Consider the following 27,768-nt stretch of genomic DNA (forward strand, 5'->3'; position numbering starts at 1 on the left):
ACCGGAACCGCAGTGGAGGGACACCAGCCTCCACAAGTATGCTGCCCGGAAAGCTCCAGTGGCGAGTCAGATCCCACTGTGAAGGATGGGGTCAAGCAACTGCAATGTGGAAAGTGATGCCGAACCATAAGCCAGGCTCCCATAATCTAGACAGGACAGAATTAATGCCTGGTACAGCTGTAGAAGGATAGACCGATCGGCACCCCAGCTGGTGTGACTCAATCAACGAAGAGTGCTAAGATGCTGCCAGAACATCTGTTTAAGCTGCCGAATGAGGGAGCCAAGCCAACCAGGTATCAAAAACCAATCCCAAAAAACAATCCATCTCCACCACAGCAAGAGGTTCACCGTCAAGATAAAGCCGTGGCTCAGGGTGAACAGTGCGTCGCCGGCAGAAATGCATAACACAGGTCTTGGCAGCCGAAAACTGGAAGCCATGCACTACAACCCAAGACTGCGCTTTGCGGAAAGCGCCCTGCAGCTGCCATTCAGCAGCTGCAATGCCAGTAGAGCTAAAGTATAGGCAGAAGTCATCAGCATACAAGAAGCTGAGACAGACATTCCCACCGTCGCAGTGAGCCCATTAATTGCAATTAAAAAGAGGCAGACGCTTAAGACAGATCCTGAAGTTACACCTTGGCCTGTATGCCTGTTCAGAGATGATTCATAAGCAGCAAAATCCTTGGGTTATGGAATGGGGTGAGGTAACAAGATGTTAGGATACTATAACCCCTTACATTACTGTTGTTTGCTATTTTTTAATATTTTTCTTAAACTTACTCTTACATGTGGCTGCATATTGAGGTGTAATATGGTATACTGACAGGGGTGCAACAGCAACTGGTTAAACCGTAAACAAAAGCAACAATAATCTTTGCCTGCTGACAATTTTTTATGTATTATACACAATGTGAATAAAATTTGAATAGTTCATTAACAGTGCTCATATGTGCATAATTAAGTGTGTGTGTGCGTGTGTGTGTGTGTGTGTGTGTGTGTGTGTGTGTGTGTGTGTGTCAATTAATTCTCACAATATTCTTAAAAGAGTTTGATGTAATTTGTTACACAGTACATAAAGAATAGTTATACATAGTTTAGGGGAAAATAAGTAGCAAGTGGAACTGTATATGGCAGTATCACATCATTTTGGTAGGAATGCTATAACCATATTGTGCCCTGTGGTTGGCAGTGATTGCACAGCTGAACTGGAGTTGCCACCATTGGTCTCTCAAAGGTGGAACAGAAACTTCTGCAAGGAGACTGTCGACAGGACTAGTATTAATGGCTCCAGTTACTAGTATTTTACTATGGAGTACAGTGTTTGATACCTGAAGTTGGATAATGCTGTTGTACAACCATAGTCGAGGCAAGAAATTTAAATTTTGTAAAATCTTAGTAAAACCATCCAACTTGTTCGCACAGGACTGTAGCTGAGGAAATGGGTAGCGTTAAATTCCCTCATGCAAGTTTACCTCGAATTGGCGTATGTGTAATATGCATGATTACTGTCAAATATTAGTCATAAAATGCAGGATTATTGAACTACTTGTAGCAGCTGATCACCTAAGTAAAGCTCAGGATGGAATGTGCAACCCTGTCTACATAAATACACACATCAAAAGAAGTTTTGCATCGCTCCAGTTCCCAGAACTCCTGAAGATTCGCAACCCCATTGTGCACATTGTGTGAATGACTTCCTTCAGGATAACGACATCGCTTGACTAGAGTGGCCAGCATATTCTCCAGACATGAACTCTATCAAACATGTCTGGGATATACTGAAACGGGCTGTTTACGGACGGCGTGAGCCACCAACCACTCTGAGGGATCTACGCTGAACTGCCGTTGAGGAGTGGGACAATCTGGACCAACAGTGCCTTGATGAACTTGTGGATAGTATACCACGACGAATACAGGCATGCATCAATGTAAGAGGATGTGCTACTGGTTGTTAGAGGTACCGGTGTGTACAGCAATCTGGACCACCACCTCTGAAGGTCTCACTGTATGGTGATACAACATGCAGTGTGTGGTTTTCATGAGCAATAAAAAGGGCAGAAATGATGTTTATGTTGATCTCTATTCCAATTATCTGTACAGGTTCCAGAACCGAGGTGATGCAAAACTTTTTTTTATATGAATATGTCTCCTTGTGTCTGTATATGTGTGGATGGATATGTGTGTGTGTGCGCGCGAGTGTATACCCGTCCTTTTTTTCCCCCTAAGGTAAGTCTTTCCCCTCCCGGGATTGGAATGACTCCTTACCCTCTCCCTTAAAACCCACATCCTTTCGTCTTTCCCTCTCCTTCCCTCTTTCCTGATGAGGCAACAGTTTGTTGCGAAAGCTTGAATTTCGTGTGTATGTTTGTGTGTCTATCGACCTGCCAGCACTTTCGTTCGGTAAGTCACATCATCTGTGTTTTTAGATATATTTTTCCCACGTGGAATGTTTCGGTAAGTCACATCATCTTTGTGTGTGTGTGTGTGTATATATATATATATATATATATATAAAAAGAAAGATGATGAGACTTACCAAACAAAAGCGCTGGCAGGTCGATAGACACACAAACAAACACAAATATACACACAAAATTCAAGCTTTCGCAACAAACTGTTGCCTCATCAGGAAAGAGGGAAGGAGAGGGAAAGACGAAAGGATGTGGGTTTTAAGGGAGAGGGTAAGGAGTCATTCCAATCCCAGGAGCGGAAAGACTTACCTTAGGGGGAAAAAAGGAAAAAAGGAGGAAAAAAGGACAGGTATACACTGGCACACACACACATATCCATCCACACATACAGACACAAGCTTGTGTCTGTATGTGTGGATGGATATGTGTGTGTGTGCCAGTGTATACCTGTCCTTTTTTCCTCCTTTTTTCCTTTTTTCCCCCTAAGGTAAGTCTTTCCGCTCCTGGGATTGGAATGACTCCTTACCCTCTCCCTTAAAACCCACATCCTTTCGTCTTTCCCTCTCCTTCCCTCTTTCCTGATGAGGCAACAGTTTGTTGCGAAAGCTTGAATTTTGTGTGTATATTTGTGTTTGTTTGTGTGTCTATCGACCTGCCAGCGCTTTTGTTTGGTAAGTCTCATCATCTTTCTTTTTAGATATATTTTTTCCACGTGGAATGTTTCCCTCTGATATATATATATATATATATATATATATATATATATATATATATATATATATATATATATATATATATATATATATATACACAAAGATGATGTATTCAGGTCAAAAATGGTCATCAGACACTGAAATTAATAACTTGTTATATAATATCATGGTCTGGAGCTGGGATAAATATAAAAATGCCTTCCTGGATAACAGCGAATGTTTGTTGAGACTATGTCGCAACTCTTGAAACTTATAAGTGTGCTCACACGGATTCCAAACAAGTGATATAAAATTTTCCAGAAAAGGGGCATAAGGCCCAATCGAGTGGTGGTGTGCAATAGCATCACAAATTGTGCAATCTAGGTGCAGGAAATGACTGGTGGAAATTTATTACTATTTTTCAAACAACTACCCAATTGTTACAACAAACAGCCATTATCTGTGTTTGGTGTGTATTTTCCTGGTTTCAACATGGGTACATTGATGCTCTCTCGCCACTGAGGGAAAATTCTCCTTCTTGCCCAATGCAACTGTAAAATTCTAGTGTTCTTTCTACTGTTACCGCCCATGTGTTGCAGCATTTGACTGTGAACTTTATAGTGTCCTGGAGAATTATCCGAACATAAGACAATGTTAGATTCTCATTCCTTAAAAGGGACATAAATTTCACTTGCTGGGAGCAGAAGGGTAAAGTGCTGCATTTTGCCAAGTATTGATAATCCGTGAAAGGATCATAATTACTAGATGCAGATATTTCCAAAAAATGTTCTGCTAGTACTTTTTGCAATATCCTCAGGGTCTACATCAATATCTGCATCTACATAGATACTCAGCAAGCCACCGTTACAGTGTGCAATGGAGGGCACCCTATACAACTACTAGTCATTTTCTTTCCTGTTCCACTCACAATTGGAGCAAGGGGAAAAATGACTTTCTATATACCTCCAAATGAGCCCTAATTTTTTGAATTTTATCTTCATGATCCTTATGCACAATGTATGCTACCGACAGGATCATTTGCCACTCAGCTTAAAATGTCGGTTCTCTAAATTTTCTCAGTAGCTTTTCTCAAAACAGAATGCTGCTTTCCCAAAGCAGCTCTGTAACACTTACATGTTGTTCTAACCTACCAGTAACAAATCTAGTAGCCTACCTCTGAAATGCTTAGACGTCTTCCTTCATTCTGACCTGGTACGGATCCCAAACACTTGAGCAGTACTCAAGAAAAGTTTGCACGAGCATCTTACCTGTGGTCTCCTTTACAGGTGAACCACTCTTTCCTAAAATTCTCCCAGTAAACTGAAGTCGGCCATTCGCCTTCCCCACAATTCTCACACACTCATTCCATTTCAAATCTCTTTGTAACATTATGCCCAGATATTTAAACGACACAATTGTGTCAACAGACTGGGTTCTATTACTTAAAAGGTCTTTGGGCTACCCACATATCTGGGATTTATTCCATATGCTCATTTCTTCATTAACAGCCTGAAATGGGGCACCATGTCAAATGCTTTCTGGAAATATAGAAATGTGGAAGCTGCCTGTTGTCCTACATCCATAGTTTGCAGTATATCATTCAGAGATATCAGATTTCTGAAAAATAATGTGTACAAATGTAGCACAGTTTATCTGCATTTGATACGATGGCAAGTATATCCACAGAATTGCTCTGAACATTTCCTTTTTCATTTTTTAATTAAAAACTGTACTTTCACCACAAGTTTTTAAATAAAATAAGTTGTTCATTGATAGATGTTGTTTATAGTGTTGGAACACTCTTGTCCATTCTCTAACAGCCTTTGGGGTTGCTTCACACCACCAAGGAATGGGTTAGTGATGACAAGAGCCCAGAGAGAAGGGGATAGTTGCAACTGCAGTAGCACAACAGCAGCAGTAGAATCTTTCACCACCTCATTGATTGCTTCCTCCTGATCAATGCTGAAGAACGCTTTGGAAGTGTAGGTTCACATGATGACTTTTAAGAGATCAGTTGGTACGAATTCTTTATTTATTTGGTCTGGTAGGGATAGTTTAGTAGGACATTGGTATTACTTATTGTTATCCAAGCAGACACATGAACAGAGGTGGCTACAGCTTCAACTCTGGTGTTAAGCAACGATGAGGTGTTTGAACATGTCAGTATACAGACTGCTTCAGAATTCTCCTCAGTTTTGCAAAAGGCATGGCAATTTTTGATTTTAGCAATGGTTATCAGCTGATGAAGATTTGCTAGATGGCAACAGTAACCATTACACCACCACTGAAAAATGGAAACTGTGAATGTGAAAGAGTGTATGGGTTATTTTGCTGGTTGTTTCTACACTTCCTGTGAGCATGGTGCGATATCCATGCATAAGGGTTCATCTGTTTTCAAAGGATGTTGCAACTGCTGCACCACATTTTTATTTCACTTCTATATTTTTTGATGATGATGACAATGATGATTGTGCAGACATGTGACCATCCACATATGGCTCTTTCATCCCATGGCTAACTCAGACTGCAGACTGCTGAGTTTGGGGAGCGCCTCAAAGTAGGAAGCCGATAAAATGTTTATACACTTGCATTTTTCATTCTTTCTTTCATACAGGGCAAGTCAGTGCGTGTAGATAATAACATACTGGAAAAATAACACACTTGGGATGTTGTTCGCATGGCCTAACTTCAGGCAGTACTCTTTCACAAATACATTCAGCACTGCAAGAACTGAAAACATCTTGTAGGTGGAGAAATATAAGGTGTAGGTTCACATATGTAGAGTATGACTAACCTTTACAGGAAGGATGTTCTCTTCTAAGGCAAGTATAAAGGCATCTGTGTCCACACCATTGTCCTCTGGACCTCTCTATAATGTACAAAATGGACTATTTGTCATTCTACATTGGGAAGCCATTCGTTATCAGCCTGACCTTGGATAATGTTGATGCTTTTATGCAGAATAATAGTGACAGTATGTCTCCCAGGTCAGTGCATGTTTGGTTGCACATGATGCAGATTTTGAGCAATAAAGACCTATTTCTAGTTCTCTCTAATGTGACTACTTCTCCAAGCATACCAGATATTACATAAACCATCCTGTTCCATTTCTCAGTACTTATCCCTTGTCCCATGGGATATTCAGAGGCAGAAATGCTATAGGTTGACAACTTTCTGCATCATCACTGCTAGCTTTGTCTGCTGGGATGGCCGTATCCTGTTTAATTTGTCTCATGTGGATGTTTGTCCTGATGCAACTCCAATCACGAGGCTCTGCATGTGGGCACCATCACCCACTGTATGGGTCACCTGTTGGTTGGTTGGTTGGTTTATTTAAAAGAAGGGGGAAGGGACCAAACTACGAGGTAATCGGTCCCTTTTTCCTAATGAAACAATGCCACAAGTGTGAGACTAAAACAGACGAGATGTATAACACAAAATGGAAAGAAAGGAAAAACCACAAGAGCAAAGGAAAGGCAACAAACAAAAGAGGACAAGAAAATAACAGAGAGTAAAACAAAATTAAATTACAGTGGCTGGCCGACCAAACTTAGATAAAATGATAAAACCCACCCTCACGAATAAAACATAAAAATAAATCAGCCAATGAGGCATTGTCAGATGAAATGAGCAGCAATGAGTCCGGTAACCCAAGATTTTGTCGCAGGGCAGTCAAAGTAGGTCAGTGCACCCGAATATGGACTACTGTCAACCGTGCGCCGCACCAACACTGAGGCGGGTCTTCAAGGCACAAGAGCTAACTGTGGGGCACCCAAGTGTGGCCAATGCGGAGCCGGCCATGGGTCACCGGCTTAGTGGTCACTGCTAAGAGTACCATTGTCCAGGAAAGACTGGTACCTACTCCATGGTTTGGATGGGGAGTTCACAGCTCAAGAATCACAAAATGGTACCTATGTTGTTAGGGGGTTACAGCCAAGGGGTACCCCTACAGCTCCATGTCAAAACAGCTACTGTGCTGCAGTTTTGGTGTGTACTTAAGCCCATATGATTAAGGTGTGCACAGGGTCTCTGCACAGTGTGGACTACGTGAGCACCACATAACGTGTCTTCACCTAAATGATCTTATGACTGTAGAATGAAAAAAAGTAGGGGACCATATCCTAGAGGGGGCCCAAAAAATATAATTAAATATCCAGAAATCATGATTGTGATCACAGCCATGATGTCCACTTGGGAGCACACCTAAAATCACAATCCTTCAGAACTCTGTGTGTCACCATCCACGATTAAGGAAGGAAAACTCAAAAGAAAGGTGCTTTTGAGGAGGAAAGGCTCCCTTGCAACTGAAAATGAAAGTTATTAGATGCAGCAGAATAAGAATTCCTTCCTTACATGATTCTGTGATTATTACAGTTAACTACTCTACTCAGTCTGTAACCCCCCCCCCCCCCCCCCCACAACACACACACACACACACACACACACACACACACACACACACACACACACACACACACACACCCTCTCCATCTCTCTCTTCCCAATAAAGTGAGCAGTTTCTATGCAAAACTGAATAATTCGGGACCGGGGAGGGGGGGGGGGGGGGAATACTTTGTTACTTTAGTTTGTAGTATGTATGCTAGTTGTTAAACCTTACCCTCTGCCCCATCTGGAATATTTTGACTTTTGTTCAGCTTCTGCTATTTGCTGCTCTTCTCGGTCCCGGGCCTCTTGTTCTAGATTCCTTCTTTTTCCTGTCTTCCTGTCTCGCAAAATAGCACTAACACCTTCTCCTGACACTGATGGGTCTAACTGCAAAGTAATATTAACCAACACAGCTGAAACTAAAAACAGAACTATTAACTTTTCTATTTAACATATGATTAATCACTTAATTTAATAATTTTTTGATACTTAATATTCTTCTTTTATAAAGGGAAAAATGGGATTAAGTAAATCTTTAGAGCTTATTACAGAAGATATCAAAATGAGATATGATAACATCACAAATGGACACAATACTGCACAATCTGTCAGCTGTTCAGTCAAATTCTAGTTACCACGAAATCTGAGATATTTAGAGATAAAACTAACCAAAGAAGAGGCAAAGAAGAACTCTTAAATGCACAAACATGTTTACAGACAGACCCACATCTTTGAAAAGCTCACTGCAGTTTTAATGTAGACAAATTATTGTAAACATATTTGCATGGTTCAAGGATTCACTGTCCAACAAAACTGGAATTAAAGCAGGACCAACTGATATAAAATGTTAATATACCGGGAGGTTATAATTAAACTTTTGCTACTTGAGGGGGTCCCTCATGAAAAACAAATGCCCGTAGACAATGAAACTTTGTGGAAAAATTTGTAAGGACATTCAGAAGAGAAATAATGAATAAACCACCAAAGGAAACGTGTTTTAATTACCACCTGAGGGGTAACTTTAACTGCACACCATGTTTGAGTTCCAAGTTATAAACATTGCTGAATGTGACGACCACCTGCATCCACGACAGCCTGGAACAGCACTAGGGATACCATAACTGTTCGCAATACTTTTCAAATGGTTGACCATGGAATGTTTAGCTGTCGAGACATGGCTCATGCATTGCTTAAAGATCACACATTGTGTCCAGATACTTGACCATGGTAACAGTAACTTCTTCAATTTATGGCACAATTGGCAGTTGGACTCTCCAAGGAGCAATTCCCAAATCACCAGTTAATTCAAACCTCTGAATCATGTTGTTCTACTCCTGTGCAAAAAGAGGACTTCGCTACACTCTTTCACTGTACTGATACTCAAGAAGAGCAGCATCATTGTTGCTATTGTTCTGACAAAATAGCTTTATGAGCAACGTTCTGATCACCTTGTCCTGAGCCAGGTTCACTGTCTGCAACAGTAATGCAGTCTTGTGTATCAGCCCTAAGTCACTGTGCCAGTACTGGCACATAATGGCAAGTCATGTCACTAACATTACTAACAATGCAAACCCTGCAGCACAACACAGTCTCAACATAATTTCATCCATTGGGTATCCAAATGGTAAAAAAGTTTTCTGTCAACACTGGCTCAAGTAGAAAATTTAATTATAACCACCCGGTAAATAATGGCACACCATTTCTTTCAAACCTTCCACATATTTTACTTCTCCCCCCTCCTCCAACACACACATCAAGAGCATATTTGGGCCTATTTTACATCCCTATCTTTTATAATGTTTTAAAATAACAACTTTATTTTTATTTCCCATTCAGTTTCTATCCAAATTAAAATATGTTTAAGATTTGGTGCTGCTGTTAGTCTTTCTGAACTTTTTACAGTCTAAGTAGTAGGCCTATGTTAATATGGAACATTACATTGTTGATTGAATACCAAAATCCATTCTTTATGTTAACTACTTTTACTTGTGTGATAAAAAGTTAAAATTGGACAAATAAGGGAGAATATTAAGAATTACTAACCTGGGCAAACATTTCACGTTCTCGTTCCTGAAAATCTTGAATCTCCTTTTTCAGTTCGTCTTTGGATTGCAAACCAGCTTTCATTCCATCTAACATTTTGGCATTACCTTTTTTTGCTCTTCCAGGACTATTTCTGGTATCAGAATTTTCTCTCCTGCTCCTTGTATCACTGCTGCCATCCTGCTTTATCTTTCTATGGGAGGTATCCTTAGACTCGTTTCTGCTTCTTTCAGGAAAGGTGTCACGGGTTTTTGTTGCTCTGGTTTCCTGACCATCAGTTTCAAAAGATTTCTTCGAAGAAGACTTAACTTGTGAATACTTCCTAGGGGGTGACGCATCAGAATCATTATCTGACTTGTTTCTACCAGAAGGTGAATTCTGCCTACGCTTCCAACGTGATGGTTCTCCATAATTTCTTGAAGGTGATACACTATCCCTGCTATGTTGTCTGTTCACTGAATTTTTGTCTTTGTACTTAGAGTGAGTTTTTTCAGAACTGTGACTTTTATGCAAGTTATCAGCAGTATCTTTCATAAATTTACTTGCAGAATCAAATCCAATACTCTTCTGATTGCTTCTACTTTCTGGAGATTTACTTCTTTCATTTCTGTTATAAAACTTTTTTGCAGGAGATTTTTGGTCAAACTTTCTATTTCTTATGAGCTCAAAGTCATGTTTCTTCACCGAGTTTTGATGGCCTTTCTCTACATTGTACTGGTCTATATTTTTCCTTTGTGATGACCCAATAATGTCAGAATGATTTTTTGTTGCTCTTGAGGGTGAACTGTACCTCTTGGTAGTTCGGGACGGTGACTCTCTATGTTTTGAGCTCCCCTCTGTACTGCCATCTGGTAACTGTTGCTTGTGTTTCTTGCGAGAAGACTGTTCTGATCCTTGTTGGTACCTTGATCTTTGAGCAGTGCGTTCATCTGGATACTGCTTCCTATGTCTACCCTGGCTGCTGGTTTGATGCTGTTTCACTTTTCTAGGAGGCGATTCAGAAGCATGCTGCCGCTCTCTTTGCTTGGGTGGTGATCTACAATACTTCACTGGCCTTCCTTGTGGTGATTCATCTGCTCCTGGCTTTCTAACTCTATGAGGAGATGATCTGTCAATAAAATCTTTCCTTACTTTTCTTGGAGGAGATTCATCGGAATCCTGTTGCTGATTTGATCTCCTAGGAGGTGATACATCTGAATCACTTTGATTCCTTGATCTCTGTAATGAGTATTCATCTGAATTCGATTTCTGTGACTTCCTGGGTGGTGATTCATCTGAATCATATTTCCGTGAGTGTTGCACTTTTTCAGTTGCACTCAGTTTTTTCAGTCTTCCAGAGTAATCAACATGGGGTTTCTCCTGAACTTTCTCCTTGTCCTTCGAGGGCATTTGAAACTCACGAGACTTTTGCCCTTTCCTTGGAGGGGATGCATCAGAGTCATTATCACTTCTATGTACAGTTTTTTTCAATTTTGCGTGTGGAGGGGAAATATCTGCATCACTATAGTTTTCGTTAGTCCTTGACAATTTGTTGTTCTTTTTTGGTGCTGCTGAATCATCTAACTCGCTGGAATTTCTTATAATTTCATTCTGTAATGTTTCTTTCTTCTTAGAGTTGTTACGGTCACTAACTTCTTCTGAACTTCCATTATACTTTGGCTTTTTTGTAACTGCTGGTTTTATGTCAATGGCTGTGATTTTTACATCATCAAGACCATCCTCATCAGCTACAACTTTCCACCGCTTTGTCCCAAATTGTTCCAATCTTTTAACTTCTTCAGGACGCTCATCAATTATTCCTGCAATTTGTGGAGCATCTTCTGCTAAGTTGTACAGCTCGATTTCATCATCATCTAGTGGTCGCATATTCTTTATGTCGATGTCATCATCCACAATGCGGAATCTGGAACAGTATGACAACAGAACTTAATGTGCTGTTTCATCTGAGTACAAGACAGTATATCAAAAGCTACAAAGAAAATCATTTGATTACAGTTGACATCAAATACCTTACATCATGGTTAGAATGTACTCTTCAGTAGCTTATGAACTCAGTGAAATGTTTTTATGAGCACGCATCCACATGCTTGTTTCCTTTTATCTAACAATCTTAGTTTACAAATACTTAAATATCGTTGTAAACATCTGATCAAAAATTTCCATTAGTATAGTACAATCCCACAACTGATACAAATCTCACAAAGTGAATGAAAAAAGTTTTTTGCTCTCACAAAGGAATCATTGATAAAATGTCATTTACACTAAACTACATGTGGATACTTTGTTATTCCCCATGATTTTCCTTTAGATTAGGAGTAACCAATCTTTTCATCCACTGCCCACTCTTGTATCTCTGTCAGTAACGAAATTTTCTAACTACCCACCAATTCCACAATTACATTCTTTTATAAAATAAGGAAGTAACTTCATAAAATTTATGAAGCAGAGTTATAGCAAGTTAAAACATGTAATAATAATTACTTTCCAAGTGCTTAACGTCAAAATTTTATGAAAATATAACAATTTTTTTTAAAACCCCTACTGCCCACCAGGAAAGGTGGAATACTCAGTAGTGCATTGCAGGGACCAGGTTGACCTTCACTGCTTTAAATGGTGAACTAAATATTTTTTGTAGTAAGTAATAGCTCACTGTGGTACAAGCTACCTACTGCAAAGAACTACAAAGAACTACAAAACATAACACTGAAAACTCTGAAATTCACTTTGCCACAAAATAGCTATCAACATTATTACATCAGACAACATACAAGCCAAACCCATAAATATATTTCTACTTTTGAATTGGGACTACATTAAAAATAATTGGCCACTTTATGTGATAACTGTCACGGAGTATAACCACCTTAAATATTAGAAAAATATCAATTTAAAAATGGCTTCATTTGTTCTACACATATCATCATCTGGCTTCACAAAACAAAGTAATGTATGAGGGAAAAAAAAGAAACAAGGAAGAAAAGAAGGTTTTCAAGTGCATGTCATATATTCAGACCTTATTTCAATAGTAATACACATCCAATTTAGTTAATTTCAAGAATTGAAGCTTAAACATAACTGAGTGATGACAATAAAAAGAAACAGTAATCCCATCCAACAAGTGATGGACTGTAATATTCAGGTATCTCAGTCGGAGAAATGTCATTGCACAACTATGTTTATGCCTCAGCATCTCGAAATAAACAAAACTGAGCGTGTACCAATACTGAAATAAGGCCTTCATATGTATTCAAGATATGAAACTCATTAAGTGGAACACAATGTCACTGTAACTAACAATGGTACACCTACAAAGGAAATCAAATACTAGCTATATCTCTAGTAGTTTCCCCATATTTGGATCCACAGGCTCAAGGTGTTTTCTGAAGGACAAAACCATTATTCCTACCACAGGCTTTTTAAATTGTTGGAACAAGCTGAAGTCTTAAGTCAACACTTATGTTGCATTACTAGCCAGCTTTGACCAGTGATCATTTTTCAATGACAGCTGTTGATGCTTAAAATTACTGCTGTATTTGACAATGGAAATGGACAAAAATTAAATAGTATAGGCAATGTAACACAAATGTTGAAAGCGAAAGAATCATTCTGCAGTCAGCTTCAAATGCCAATTCTCTCGATTTTCTCAACAGTGTTCTTCGGAAAAAGTGTTGTCTTCTCCATTTGAGTTCCCGAATACTTGTGTGTTGTCACAACTTATCAGTCAAAAATCCAGCAGGCCGCCTCTGAACTCATTTGATGCCTTCCTTTAATCCGACCTGCTGCCTATCCCTAAAACTCCAGCAGTGCTCAAGAATAGACTGCATTAGCAAACTATATGTAATCTCCTATCCCAAAATTCCCCCAATAAACCAAAGTCAACCATTCACCTTCCCTACCATAATCCTCACATGCTCGTTCCATTCCACATTGCTCCGCAACTTGATCCCAGATATTTAAATAATGTGGCTGTGTCAAGTAGGATGCTACAAGACACTACTAATGTTATATTCAAACATGATGAGCTTGTACCCCCCCCCCCTCGCCCCCCCTCCTCCTCAATTCACATAAACTTACATTTTTCTATATTAAGAGATAGCTGCTATTCATCATGCCACTAGAAATTTTGCCTAAATCATCTTGTATCCTCCTACAGTCACTCGACTTCAACATTTTTCATGCACCACAGCATTCCCAGCAAACAAATGCAGATTACCACTCATCCTGTCCACCAGATCATTTATCTATACAGAAAATAATAGTGGTCCCATCACACTTCGCTGGGGCACTCCTGACTATATCCTTGTCACCAACAAACATTCGCTGTCATGGACAACATACTGGGTTCCATTACTTAAGAAGTCTTTGAGCCACTGGCATGTCTTGAAACCTATTCCACATGACCATACTTTTGCTAACAGTCTGCAGTGGGGCACCGAGTCAAACACTTTTTGGAAATTTAGAAACATGGAATCTGCCTACTGCCCTTCAGCCATAGTTCGTAACATATCATGTGACAAAAGGGCAACTCTACATGTATAATGCTTTCTAAACTTGTGCCGACTTGTGGACATAAAATTCTCTTTCTCAAGGAAATTTATTATATTCAAACTGAGAATATGTTCAACAGTTCTGCAGCAAATTGATGTTAAGCATTCTGGTCCATAATTTTGTGTGTACTTTCTTTTACTCTTCTTATATACAGGTGTCACCTGTGCTTTTTCTCAGGGACTTTGTGCTGGGCAAGAGAATCTTAATACATGCAAGCTAGAGAAGGGCCAATGCCATAGAGTACTCTTTGTAACATTGAACTGGGATTCCATCTGGACCTGGCAACTTACTTGTTTTCAACTCTTTTAGTTGTTTCTCTAAGCCAGGAATGCTTATTAGTGTGTTGTATATAAGGGCATCAGTTCAATGGTCAAATGACGGTATGTGTGTATGATTCTCTTGCTTGGACAATTTCTTGAACATGAAATTTAAAACTTCACCTTTTATTTTGTTATTTCGAACTGCCACACCAGAGTGCTCAACGAATGACTGGATAGCCTTAGACACACTTAGTGATACAGGAGCAGAATTTTATTGAGTTCTTGGCCAGATTTTTTGCTAAAGTATGACACTGCAGTTGTATGCTTCATGCTTAGATCTCACAGATGCATGAATTCCTAGAAACCATTGCTTGTCGTTTTTGTATTTTCTTTTGAACTGACAGAGCAACAGCCTTTGCTTCCACAGCAATTTCTGAATTTAGTTGTTAAACCATGGTGGGTCTTTTGCATCCTTAATACTCTTACTAAACTCTTAGTTCTCCTGATCACGATTTATGATTTGTTTAAGCTTTGCCCATAATTTCTCTATGTCTATCTTACTTGATTTAAGTGATGTCAATTCATTGTCTAAGTGAGATGCTAACAACTGCTTATTTGCTCTTCTTGACTGATTTATTAACTTTTGTAATCATAACTGGTGGTGGGAGGATGTATTGGACAGGTCTTGCATCTAGGTCTGTAACAGGGGTATGAGCCATGAGGTAAGGGGTTGGGGGCAAGGGTTGTGTAGGGATGGACAAGTATATCGTGTAGGTTCCGTGGATGGCAGAATACCACTGTGGGAGGGGTGGGAAGGATAGTGGGCAGGACACTTCTCATTTCAGGGCACAATGAGAGGTAACTGAAAACTTGGAGGAGAATGCAATTCAGTTGTTCCACTCCTGGGTGGTACTGAGTTACGAGAGGGAATGCTCCTCTGTCGCCAGATGGTGTGACTATGGGAGGTAAGATAAGGTACAGGAAATTTGTTTTTGTACATGGTTGGGAGGATAATTCGGTCGATAAAGGCCTCAGTGTATTTTGATAGGGACTACTCGTCACTGCAGATGTGATGGCCACAGGTGGCTATGATGTATGGGAGACGACTTGGTATGAAACGGGTGGCAGCTGTTACAATCGAGGTGTTGCTGGTGGTTAGTAGGTTTGATATGTACAAAGGTACTGCTGCAGCCATCTTTGAGGTGGAGGTCAGCATCTAGGAAGGTGGCTTGTTGTGTTGAGAACGACCACGTGAAGTGAATAGCAGAGAAGGTGTTAAGGTTCTGGAGGAATGCAGATAGGGTGTCCTCACCCTCAATCCAGATTGCAAAAATGTCATCAATGAATCTGAACCAGGTGAGGGGTTTAGGATTCTAGGTGTTTAGAAACGATTCCTCTAGATAGCCCACAAATAGGGTGGCATAGGATGGTGTCATGCGGGTGCCCTTAGCCATACTGTGAACTTGTTTGGGAGGGGAAAATGTTATTTCACAAGCAATACGGAAAGTTGATCAGTGAAAAACTTACATGGAGCAGTTGCTACCACAATCCCTGACAAAAAACACTACCTCAAAAAAATTACATTAAAAGACCTCAGTACAATTTGGTAAGAGCATCTTAAGTGGATGGAACAGACGTGGCACAAAGGCAGGAAATCCTTCTCCTGTCTATATGAAACTTAAATACAGAGAAACATAACTCCAGTTCAAATAAAACAAAAAAAGTTTCCAGTCATTAGTTCATTCGTTAACTGCATTGTCTCTAGACCATAATGGCACCCTCTTGCTATGATGTGGAATATGTGACTCTACACCTGACTGTGTGGGGTGCCCATGAGGGATTTTTAGATGAAGTACACCACCCTCCAATCCACGTAATGGTAGGTGTTAGAGACTTCAATGTACGGGTGTGATTCAAAGAAACAGCCTCCACAAATGTAACGATTAAAATCCTTATCAGATGCTGAGATAATCATGACCATGTGCCACAGTTTGAAGCTCTCCTAGAAAGCAGTGGAGCCCACATGAAACTACATACAGAAAGCTGATTAAACTTGAAATTGATAGCTGTGAGAATTTTGGGGGAAATTCAAGTGTGTTTCAAAAGATTAGCAAAATGGGAGATGGAAGTACTGGATTTGTCACAGTACACAAGAATCTCCAGTCCATCAAGGCAGAAAGTGAAGCTGCATGCAATACTGTTTGGGAAAAACTCAGTACCAAGAATGAGCATAAACTTATAATAGGGATTTTATCAAAGACCATTCATCACACCTAGATGTATGTTGAAAACTACACAAAACCTCAGTTTGCTAGTACATATGTTTCCATACTGTCATTGGAAGAGACTAATCATCCATCAATCACTTGGGATTATTACAGATTTTAAGTAGCGGGTATGGCAAGACACTCTGCAAAACAATACTGAATGCTTTCTCTGAAAATTACAAAGAACAGACAGTTCTGATACTCACTAATGATGAAAATATATTCGATCTAATAGCAACAATCAGACCTGACCTTTTTGGTTGGTTGGTTGATTTGGGGGAGGGAGACCACACAGCAAGATCATCAGTCCTATCGGATTAGAGACGGTAGTCAAGCTGTGCCCTTTCAAAGGGAGCATCCCGGCATTTGCCTGAAGCGATTTAGGGAAATCACAGAAAACCCAAATCAGGATGGCCGGATCTGGATTTCAACCGTCTTCCTCCAGAATGCGAGTCCAGTACGCTAATCACTGCGCCACCTTGCTCAGTACCCAACCTTTCTGTCAGAACTGACAATTATTACTGAACTAGATAGGGCACCTAACACAAAAATGGAGGTTTGCGTGTTCAGAATGCTAGATAAAAGTGGCAATAGTGTCATATCTCAATGGGACACTTTGAACATTTAGCCCTGGACAGAAGCAGGTGGAAGAGCTGTTGCTCAAGTTTAGGATAATACACTCCTGGAAATTGAAATAAGAACACCGTGAATTCATTGTCCCAGGAAGGGGAAACTTTATTGACACATTCCTGGGGTCAGATAAATCACATGATCACACTGACAGAACCACAGGCACATAGACACAGGCAACAGAGCATGCACAATGTCGGCACTAGTACAGTGTATATCCACCTTTCGCAGCAATGCAGGCTGCTATTCTCCCATGGAGACGATCGTAGAGATGCTGGATGTAGTCCTGTGGAACGGCTTGCCATGCCATTTCCACCTGGCGCCTCAGTTGGACCAGCGTTCGTGCTGGACGTGCAGACCGCGTGAGACGACGCTTCATCCAGTCCCAAACATGCTCAATGGGGGACAGATCCGGAGATCTTGCTGGCCAGGGTAGTTGACTTACACCTTCTATAGCATGTTGGGTGGCACGGGATACATGCGGACGTGCATTGTCCTGTTGGAACAGCAAGTTCCCTTGCCGGTCTAGGAATGGTAGAACGATGGGTTCGATGACGGTTTGGATGTACCGTGCACTATTCAGTGTCCCCTCGATGATCACCAGTGGTGTACGGCCAGTGTAGGAGATCGCTCCCCACACCATGATGCCGGGTGTTGGCCCTGTGTGCCTCGGTCGTATGCAGTCCTGATTGTGGCGCTCACCTGCACGGCGCCAAACACGCATACGACCATCATTGGCACCAAGGCAGAAGCGACTCTCATCGCTGAAGACGGCACGTCTCCATTCGTCCCTCCATTCACGCCTGTCGCAACACCACTGGAGGCGGGCTGCACGATGTTGGGGCGTGAGCGGAAGACGGCCTAACGGTGTGCAGGACCGTAGCCCAGCTTCATGGAGACGGTTGCGAATGGTCCTCGCCGATACCCCAGGAGCAACAGTGTCCCTAATTTGCTGGGAAGTGGCGGTGCGGTCCCCTACGGCACTGCGTAGGATCCTACGGTCTTGGCGTGCATCCGTGCGTCGCTGCGGTCCGGTCCCAGGTCGACGGGCACGTGCACCTTCCGCCGACCACTGGCGACAACATCGATGTACTGTGGAGACCTCACGCCCCACGTGTTGAGCAATTCGGCGGTACGTCCACCCGGCCTCCCGCATGCCCACTATACGCCCTCGCTCAAAGTCCGTCAACTGCACATACGGTTCACGTCCACGCTGTCGCGGCATGCTACCAGTGTTAAAGACTGCGATGGAGCTCCGTATGCCACGGCAAACTGGCTGACACTGACGGCGGCGGTGCACAAATGCTGCGCAGCTAGCGCCATTCGACGGCCAACACCGCGGTTCCTGGTGTGTCCGCTGTGCCGTGCGTGTGATCATTGCTTGTACAGCCCTCTCGCAGTGTCCGGAGCAAGTATGGTGGGTCCGACACACCGGTGTCAATGTGTTCTTTTTTCCATTTCCAGGAGTGTATTTGACCACGCAGTGAATAGATCTGTTCCTTGTAATATAGTTAATGATGGGAGAGATTCTCCATTATATAGAGTCACCTTAACTACTACGGAAACAGAGACTACTACATTGGATGCAGAACACCGCATGGGCTATGAACAGAAAGATGCTAGCCTATCAAGAAGGAACATATATGAACTGAGTTCAGCCTTTCTGCTTTTGATTTGCTACCTTCAACTTCAGTCCCTGTCTCATCCATGACCATCTTAACACTAACTTTGGTGTCACTAATAGCCTTTACAGGTGACTTCTTTAGAGTAATAGTATCTAAAAATATATCACGAAATCCAAAGGAATTCTGATTATATGTAAGGCTATTAGTGACACCAAAGTTAGTACCAAGGCACTTATAGATGAGACAGGATTTGAAGCCAAGGTCTGCCAAACAAAAGCAGAAAGGCTGAATTCAATTCACTAATGTTCCTTTACAAAGAAAAATCTATGACTATTGCCACAGTTTAATTCTCGCATCACTGCAAAGGCAGCGATCAGATTCTACACAGAATTTGCAGCCGAGTTAGCTTTCTTTTATATGTCATATACACTTAGCCAGAACATTATGACCACCAATCTACAATCAATATAATGCCATCCCAACAAAAGCAGTGTCACCTGGCATGGAAAGATTGGTAGTCAGAAACACGCATGGTGTAAGGAGTATCAGAAAGTGTGCTGTCTGTGTGCAGAATGGGGAAGGCTCACAATCTATTCGAACCTGACTGAGGGCAGACTGTAATGGCTTGGGGGCTCAGTACGGGTGTTTTGGAAACTGTACAACTCGTCAGATGTTCGAGGATGCTGTGGTGTGTGTCTTCAACACATAACGACACCGTGGTGAAATTGCGTACAGATATCATGGGGTTGGGTAGCCAACCCTCATTACAGATGACAGACATCACAGGATGGGCAGACTGGTCAAACAGGACAGGCACTGAACTGTGATGGATCTAATATCACACTTCAATGCTGGGCAGAGTACAAGTGTGTCTAAAACACACAGTGCACCGAACACTACTAACAATGGACCTCTACAACTGATGACCCATGGATGTGCCAATGTTAACACCACAATTTTGGCAACTATGACAGACATGGGCATGTGACCATCATCACTGGACATTGACAGAGTGGCAGAGGGTTGCAATACCTTCTTCTTCAAGCCGGCGGGAGTGAGCGAATCTGTCGTCTCCCATGAGAACAGCTCCTTGACACATGTACTGCAGAACAGAGACAAGCTGGCAGCAGCTCCATTATGCTCTGGAGAACATTCAAGTTGGCATCCATGGATCCAGTGGAAATCATGCAAGGCATCATGATTGCCAAAGAGTATCAATAAACTGGCTGCAGACCATATATACCCCTTTATAATGATAATATTTTTTGACGGGAGTGGCATTTTTCAACAAAAGACCAAGAGTATGATGGAGTGGTTCAAGGGACACAGCAGTGAGTTCTACTTTATATCCTGCCCCCCCCCCCCCCAACTTGCCAGATCTGAACCTGATTGAACACATCTGGGATGTGATTGGATGTGGCATTAGAGCTGACCCCCCCCCCCCCCCCCTTCCTGGATTTACAGGAATTAGCTGACTTGTGTGCACACTTAACTCCCTCCAGTTACCTATCAAGGCCTCATTGTTTCCATGCCATAACATGTCGCTGCTGTTGCCTGTGCCACAGGTAGAAATACTGGCTAATAGGTAGGTAATCATAATGTTGTGGCTGATTAGTGTATGTCATAGATACCCCAAAGAAAAAACTGTGCCAAATAGGTGGAAAAAAGCAGAAGTGAGGTACAACCTAACATTCAATATCTCTAATCTATTGTAGAAACATAGAAGAAATTCTGAATACAGATATATCTAGGTATATCTAACAGAATGACCTCCCCTCCATGCCCACCAATAACATTCCAACTATCAAAACACAAATCACTTTTCTCACTTGAGATCCTTGAAAGATGTGGATAATTGCAGTAGCACAGATTCAGTATTTCTTGACTTCTGAAAAGCATTTGACTCAAAGCCACCCCTATACTTACTACAAAAAGCACGATCATATGCAGTATCAAGCAAAATTTGTGACTGAACTGAGGATTTTTTGGTCAGGAGAATGCAGCGTGTTAGATTGAATGGTCAATTAGCAACAGATGTAGAAGTAGCTTCATGTGTGTTACCGAGAAGTGTCTTGTGACGCTAGCAGTTTATGTTTTACATTACTAACGTTGTGGACAATATTAATAGTAACCTCAGACTTCACACATGGTGCAGTCATCTATGATGAAGTACAGTCTAAAAAAAAGCTGTACAAGTGTTTGGCATACCTTAGCAACTTGTTTTAAATTTTCAGAAATGTAAAATTTCGTACTGCAAAAAGTGAAAAAACTTAGTATCCTGTGAATATAGTATCAGTGGGTCAGTCTAAATCAGTCACCTTTAACAACAATTCTAGGGATATGAACTGGAACAGTTGTATAGACTTAGTCCTAGGCATAGCAGGCAACAGTCTTCAGTTAATTAGTATGCTACTAGGAAATGCTATCAATAAACAAACGAGACTGCTGACAAAATACTTCTGCAACCCATCCTAGAATATTGCTCAAGTGTGGGCAACCAATACCAAATAGGACTAATCAGAGGATACTGAACACACACAAAGAGTGGGGCATAAATGGTCATGTGTGTGACCCAGGGGAGATCATCATGGAGATGCTGAAAATAATAAACTGGCAAGTGGTTGAAGATAGTTGTATGCTATCCAACACACCTACAAGAACCAGCTTTAAATGAGAAATCCAGAAATACTACAATCCACCTTTCCTTATCCCTGTAGTGCTCCGAAGATAAAATTATACTAATTACAGCACAGACATAGATGTTTAAGCAATCATTCTTCAAGTGTTTCTTACATGAATATAACAAAAAGCAGCCCTAGGCAAGTGGTACATTGGGAATTACCCTACGTCACACACTTCACAGTGGTTCGCAGGGTATGGATGCACACTTTCTCAATGAAAAATGTAGCAACATGTATGTCATTTATATTACCATCTCTTACAATAATCTTATGGAACTTTTTCTGTTGTTTACATATTGTGAATACCACTTATATAGGAAAATTAAAGAATTGTGTTATCTCTTAACAGTCACAGAGTTTGTCTTATTTCACAAATAACTGCTAATTTCACATTCACATTTTTGTGAAATTTTTCTGTCTCTACCTATAGCAGATTAATGCATGGAGCACAGAAACATGTAACAGAAAATAACATTCACTCTAGCTTTATAGCATTAGCTCTTTTTCCACCTAAAGTACACAACAACAACAACAACAACAACAACAACAGACACCTAAACGTACACTCCTGTGGTCAGCAATGTTCCCCATTCCCTCAACACCAGCTGGAGTGCACAATCACATGTTTTATTGAACCTGGATTAATCTGAAACCATCAGTGACTCTTTGGCCTACAATGTTTGGTGTTTGTACTGTAACACGATGTTTTCACTAAGCTGTTACTGTTCATCAGTATCCCCTGAAACTGTTTAATCCATATTTGAATCAACTCACAGAAAATGAATGAATGTATGGATATTTTCAGTAAGATGGAACAACACCACACAAGCCATTGACAACCTTGTCAAGAGTGCACGAAGTTTGGCAAGAAGAAGACAATCAGCAGAGGCTGTGCAATCACCTGTCCACCTTAACTGCCTGAGTCCTCTTCCTGTGATTTTTTTCCTGTGGGGCAAACTGAAGAGTCACATGCACTGAAATAATCTTCATACACTGGAAAAGTACAAGCAGAGCATTGAAAATGCTTTGTTGATACCCTTCAGGTAGACCAATGTGTGGCTCACAGCTTGGTAAATCAAGCACAGTGCTGCATTGACATCAGCGGTGACCATTCCAGCGTCTGACATTCAGGATTTATCCCTTGTCAGTCTTATAGCAAAGATTTTTGAAACAATTTTATGCTGTATTAGGCTCCATCTAAAGTAAGTATTTTTTATTGATGTTCACCTCTTTTCACACAAGGTCTGTAAAAAGTATAACTGCTTCTGTGCATCCACATGTATTCTTGCTCTTAGTAGTCTAATTTTATCATCAAAATTTATGTGAAGACATCAACTGGATATTAAATTTCCCAAGACTTCAGCCACAAAACAGATGCTTCGAATTTTTTAACTAGATTTAATGAGGCATTTGATCTCTGCATCTTTGGTTTAATAATCTGACTTAAGCACAGATATGTGATACACACTGTGTCCCAGTACCAATTCAGCTGAGAAAAACGGTTTCTAACAAATTTTCAATATAAGACCCCCCCCCCCCCCCAATAAGTTGGCATCTGACTATTTATTGACAACAAGCTTTAATATACCCTCCATCTTCTGATCAAAATAGCCAAGTCACACTGGCTTGCTAGTGTGGACATTGCCATCAACAATGTGAAATACTTAGCTATATATTATGAAAATGGCCTGCCTCGGTAAGAATTGGTCACACCAACCAGAAGATGCAGTACTATCAAAACTAGTCAAGATTTGAGGAAATCATACAGCAGTCTCTTGTTGGTCACATCATCTTTCTTCAAGGTCTTGTAAGGCGTGTAGCACCATCTGCACAAGATAAATTTATACACGGACATTTGGAAAGTAGTGTCTCTTGTCACTTTTAGCACCAACACTGCATTACAGTTATGGTTTGTGTGTGACAGTGTCTCTCCCTCCCCCACTCTCCCCATTGTTGCTTTCATTTTCTGCGTATGTAGTGTAGTCTTAAATTACAAATGTTGGACATGACAAGTTTAGCAGTCACGTGTGTGACTAAAAACCAAATGGTTGCAGGATCAAATATAGGTCATTAAAATTTGCTAAAAAATGTCTTGATCACATAAATATTTTATTTAAACTGGTGACTGGTTTCAATTTATTGTACTTAGATCATCTTCAGATCTTGTACTAGTGAGAGTGGTATATCAGCTTCGAGGTGACAAATAATAACAATAAAGTGACAATATTATGAAAAGATAAGTTGCCACTCACCATATAGCAGAGATGCCGAGTCGCAGATAGGCACAACAAAATGACTCTTACAAATAAAGCTTTCGGCCTACGAGGGGCGTTTGAAACGTCCATGCAAAGTCCAAGAGATGGCACCACTGGCGTGTATCGAGGTAGTTAGTAGCATCTTCGGAAAGAATGCACACCAAGTTTCAGCCATATCGGTCTATTTCTTTGTGTTTGGCATTTGTGTGAATCAAGGAAGTCGAATGATTGTCAAAAAATGGACGAAAAATAATTGTGTGTGGTGATTAAACATTACTTTACGAAAGGCAAAACGCTTCAAGAGACTAAAGAGAAGCTTGATAAAAATTATGGTGACTGCACCTTCAATTAGAACATTTTATAAGTGGTTTCAAAATTTTCGGAGTGGTCATATGGGCACAAATGCTGCTGAACATTCTGGACGCCCTGTGGAGGTTATGACTCCAGAAATCATTGATAAAATCCATGATATGGTGATGGATGACAGAAGAGTTAAGGTATGCGAGATTGCTAGTGCTGTGGACATCTCGAATGAACGGGTACAAACATAATATTTTGCATAAACATTTGGACATGAGAAAGCTATCCGCAAGATGGGTTCCGCGATTGCTCACGCTTGAGCGAAAACAGAATTGTGTGAAGTGTTGCATGGATGGTTTGCCGCTGTTCAGGAAGAATCCGCAGGACTTTAAGCATCATTTAGTCACTGTGGATGAAACATGGATAAATTACTATACTCCTGAGACCAAACAATAGTCTAAACAATGGTTTACCAAGTGAGAATCAGCACCAAACAAGGCGAAGACTATTCCTTCAGCCAGAAAGGTTATGGAGAGTGTCTTTTGGGATTTGCAAGGGATGATGCTCATCGACTATCTGGAAAAGGGTCCAACTATTACAGGTGCATATTATTCATCATTATTGGACCGTTTGAAAATCGAGCTGCACACACCTCAGCCATAGTGGTCACAAAATTAATGGAAATAGGATTCCAACTCATTTCACATCCCCCCTGTTCTCCAGATTTTGCTCCCTCAGACTACTATTTGTTCCCCAATTTGAAGAAATGGCTGGTGGTACAAAGATTTTATTCAAACGAAGAAGTGATTGCAGCAACTAATAGCTATTTTGAAGACTTGGACAGTTCCTATTATTCCGAAGAGATCAACAAATTAGAACAGCGTTCGACGAAGTGTATAAGTCTAAAAGGAGACTATGTTGAAAAATAAAGGTTTACCCCAAACACGTAAGTAGCTTTTATTTTTGCACAGACTTTTCGAACGCCCCTTGTATAAGGCCTTCATCAAAAATTGGCACGCACGAAGGCAAACGCGACTCATACACACGACTGCAGCCTAAGCTAACTGTAGTCACACTGCAAGCAGCAGCACTAGTGTATGATGGGAGTGGCGACTGGGTGGGGGTAAGGAGGAGGCTGGGGCAGGGAGGGAGAGGGAGAGTAAGGTAGGGATGGCGGACAGTGCAGTGCTACCAGGGTGCATGCAGGGACGAGGTGAAAAGGGTAGGGCAGCTATGTGCAGTTGGGAGATTAGACGGGGGAGGGAGGGAGGCAGGGAGGGAGGGAGGGAGGCAGGGAGGGAGGGAGGGTTGGTTGATTGGTTGGTTGGGGGATTCACGGGACCAGACTGCGACGGTCATCGGTCCCTTTTTCCAAATACTAAAAATACCCACAGAGAATAAAAAAAATAAAAAAAAAAAAGTTCAACAGAATAGGAGACAGACAACACAGAACAAAAGAAACGTAGACAAGGACCAGACAAAACGAAATAGTATCACACAGAGTGTGACGGTGGTTGGCCGACCATAGGAACAAAAAAAAAGGAGAAGCCAACCACCGAGAACATATTAAAAACTGAGTTTAAAACCGTAGGCCAAAGGCCAGAATCAAAACAAAACAATAAAATAAAACATAAACACTCAGATTAAATGATAAAAACCCCCTGCCCGAATAAAACGCAAAACTAAGCCAGCCATAGCAGGGTCATCTGTTAAAAGGGCAGGAAGCGTGTCAGGCAGTGCGAACGTCTGCCTGAGCACAGCTAAAAGCGGACACTCCAATAAAATGTGGACCACAGATAAAACGGAGCCACAGCGACATAGAGGTGGGTCCTCACGGTGCAATAAGTGGCCGTGCGTCAGCCGAGTGTGCCCAATGCGCAGTCGGCAGAGGACAACAGACACCTGGCGGGAAACCCGCATGGACGACCGCCGCACAGTCGTCGTCGCCTTGATAGGGCGAAGTTTGTTTGACATGGGCAGGTTGCGCCATTCAGCGCCCCAAAGCGACAGAACTTTACTGGTGGCCTCTTTCACCAGGTGGTCAACATTTTCATTGCCGGGTATCCCAACATGACTGGGGGTCCACACAAAGACCACAGAGCGGCCACAACGTGCAAGAGTATGCAGGGACTCCTGGATAGCCATCACGAGACGGGAACGAGGGCAACACTGGTCGAGACCTCGTAAACCGCTCAGGGAATCGCCACAGATAAAGAAGGACTCACCTGAGCAGGAGTGGATACACTCTAGGGTTCGAAAGATAGCAACCAGCTCAGCAGTGTAAACGCTGCAGCCAGCCGGCAAGGATAGTTGTTCGTAATGGTCCCCCAGAGTTAGCGCATAACCGACACGACCAGCAACCATTGAGCCGTCAGTGTAAACAATGCCGGAGCCCTGATACGTGGCCAGGATGGAATAAAAGCGGCGGCGGAAGGCCTCTGGAGGGACTGAGTCCTTCGGGCCCTGTGCCAAGTCGAGCCGAAGGCAAGGGCGAGGAACACACCATGGCGGTGTACACAAAGTGGCCCGAAAAGGAGGTGGAACAGTGAAAACCCTAAGCCCGGAGAGAAGCTCTTTGACGTGGACCGCGATCGTACAACCTGACCGGGGCAGACATTCTGGCAGATGGACGACCGATCGCGGGAACAGGAGACGATAGTTTGGATGCCCGGGCAAGCTATAAACATGGGCAGCATAAGCGGCCAGTAAATTTTGGCGCCTTAACCGCAATGGAGGGACACCTGCCTCCACAAGTATGCTGTCCACTGGGCTGGTCCGGAAAGCACCAGTGGCAAGGCGTATTCCGCTGTGTAGGATTGGGTCTAGTACCCACAGCGCAGATGGGGATGCTGAGCCATAAGCCAGGCTCCCACAATCCAGACGAGATTGGATTAACGCCTGGTAGAGCCGTAGGAGAGTAGATTGGTCGGCGCCCCACCTGATGTGGCTCAGGCATCGCAGAGCATTTAGATGCCGCCAACACATCTGTTTAAGCTGCCGAATATGAGGCAGCCAAGTCAACCGGGCATCAAAAACTACACCCAAAAACCTGTGTGTCTCAACCACAGCAAGAAGTTCGCCATCAAGATAAAGCCGTGGCTCCGGGTGAACAGCGCGTCGGCGGCAAAAATGCATAACGCAGGTCTTGGCAGCCGAAAAATGAAAGACTGCACCTTACGGATAGCGCCCTGTGGCTGACGATCAGCAGCTGCAATGCCAATAGAGCTGTAGTAAAGGCAGAAGTTGTCAGCATACAGGGACGCTGAGACAGACGTCCCCACCGCCGCAGCGAGCCCGTTAATGGCTATTAAAAACAGGCAGACACTTAAAACAGATCCCTGTGGCACACCGTTCTCCTGGCCCCGGGAGGAACTATGGGAGGCCGTGACTTGCACGCGGAAGGTACGATACGACAGAAAATTTCTGATAAAGATCGGCAGAGGGCCCCAAAGACCCCATCCATGTAGTGTAGAAAGGATGTGATGACGCCATGTCGTATCGTACGCCTTCCGCATGTCGAAAAAGACAGCGACCAGGTGCTGACGGCGGGCAAAGGCAGTACGGATGGCCGACTCCAGGCTCACTAGATTGTCGGCGGCGGAGCGGCCTTTACGGAACCCACCCTGAGATGGAGCCAGAAGGCCCCAAGACTCCAGTACCCAATTCAAGT

General features: G+C 42.1%; 1 protein-coding gene across 2 annotated transcripts in view; it reads right to left on the bottom strand.

Annotated features, from left to right (window-relative positions):
* The window catches only part of LOC126236503 (BUD13 homolog), a 67,062-nt gene that overhangs the window by 20,363 nt on the left and 18,931 nt on the right, over positions 1 to 27,768 (bottom strand). Inside the window, exons 2-3 of one of the 2 annotated variants that reach the window (XM_049945860.1) lie at positions 9,533 to 11,435; positions 7,722 to 7,876 (exon numbers count right to left, since the gene is read on the bottom strand). In XM_049945860.1, coding sequence (XP_049801817.1) covers positions 7,722 to 7,876; positions 9,533 to 11,435 — 2,058 coding nt within the window. Of the gene's footprint in view, positions 1 to 7,721; positions 7,909 to 9,532; positions 11,436 to 27,768 lie in introns of those variants that run through there. The other variant, XM_049945861.1, reaches the window with a different exon arrangement.

Source organism: Schistocerca nitens, chromosome 2 (assembly GCF_023898315.1).
Source record: "Schistocerca nitens isolate TAMUIC-IGC-003100 chromosome 2, iqSchNite1.1, whole genome shotgun sequence".
Lineage (NCBI taxonomy): Eukaryota > Metazoa > Arthropoda > Insecta > Orthoptera > Acrididae > Schistocerca > Schistocerca nitens.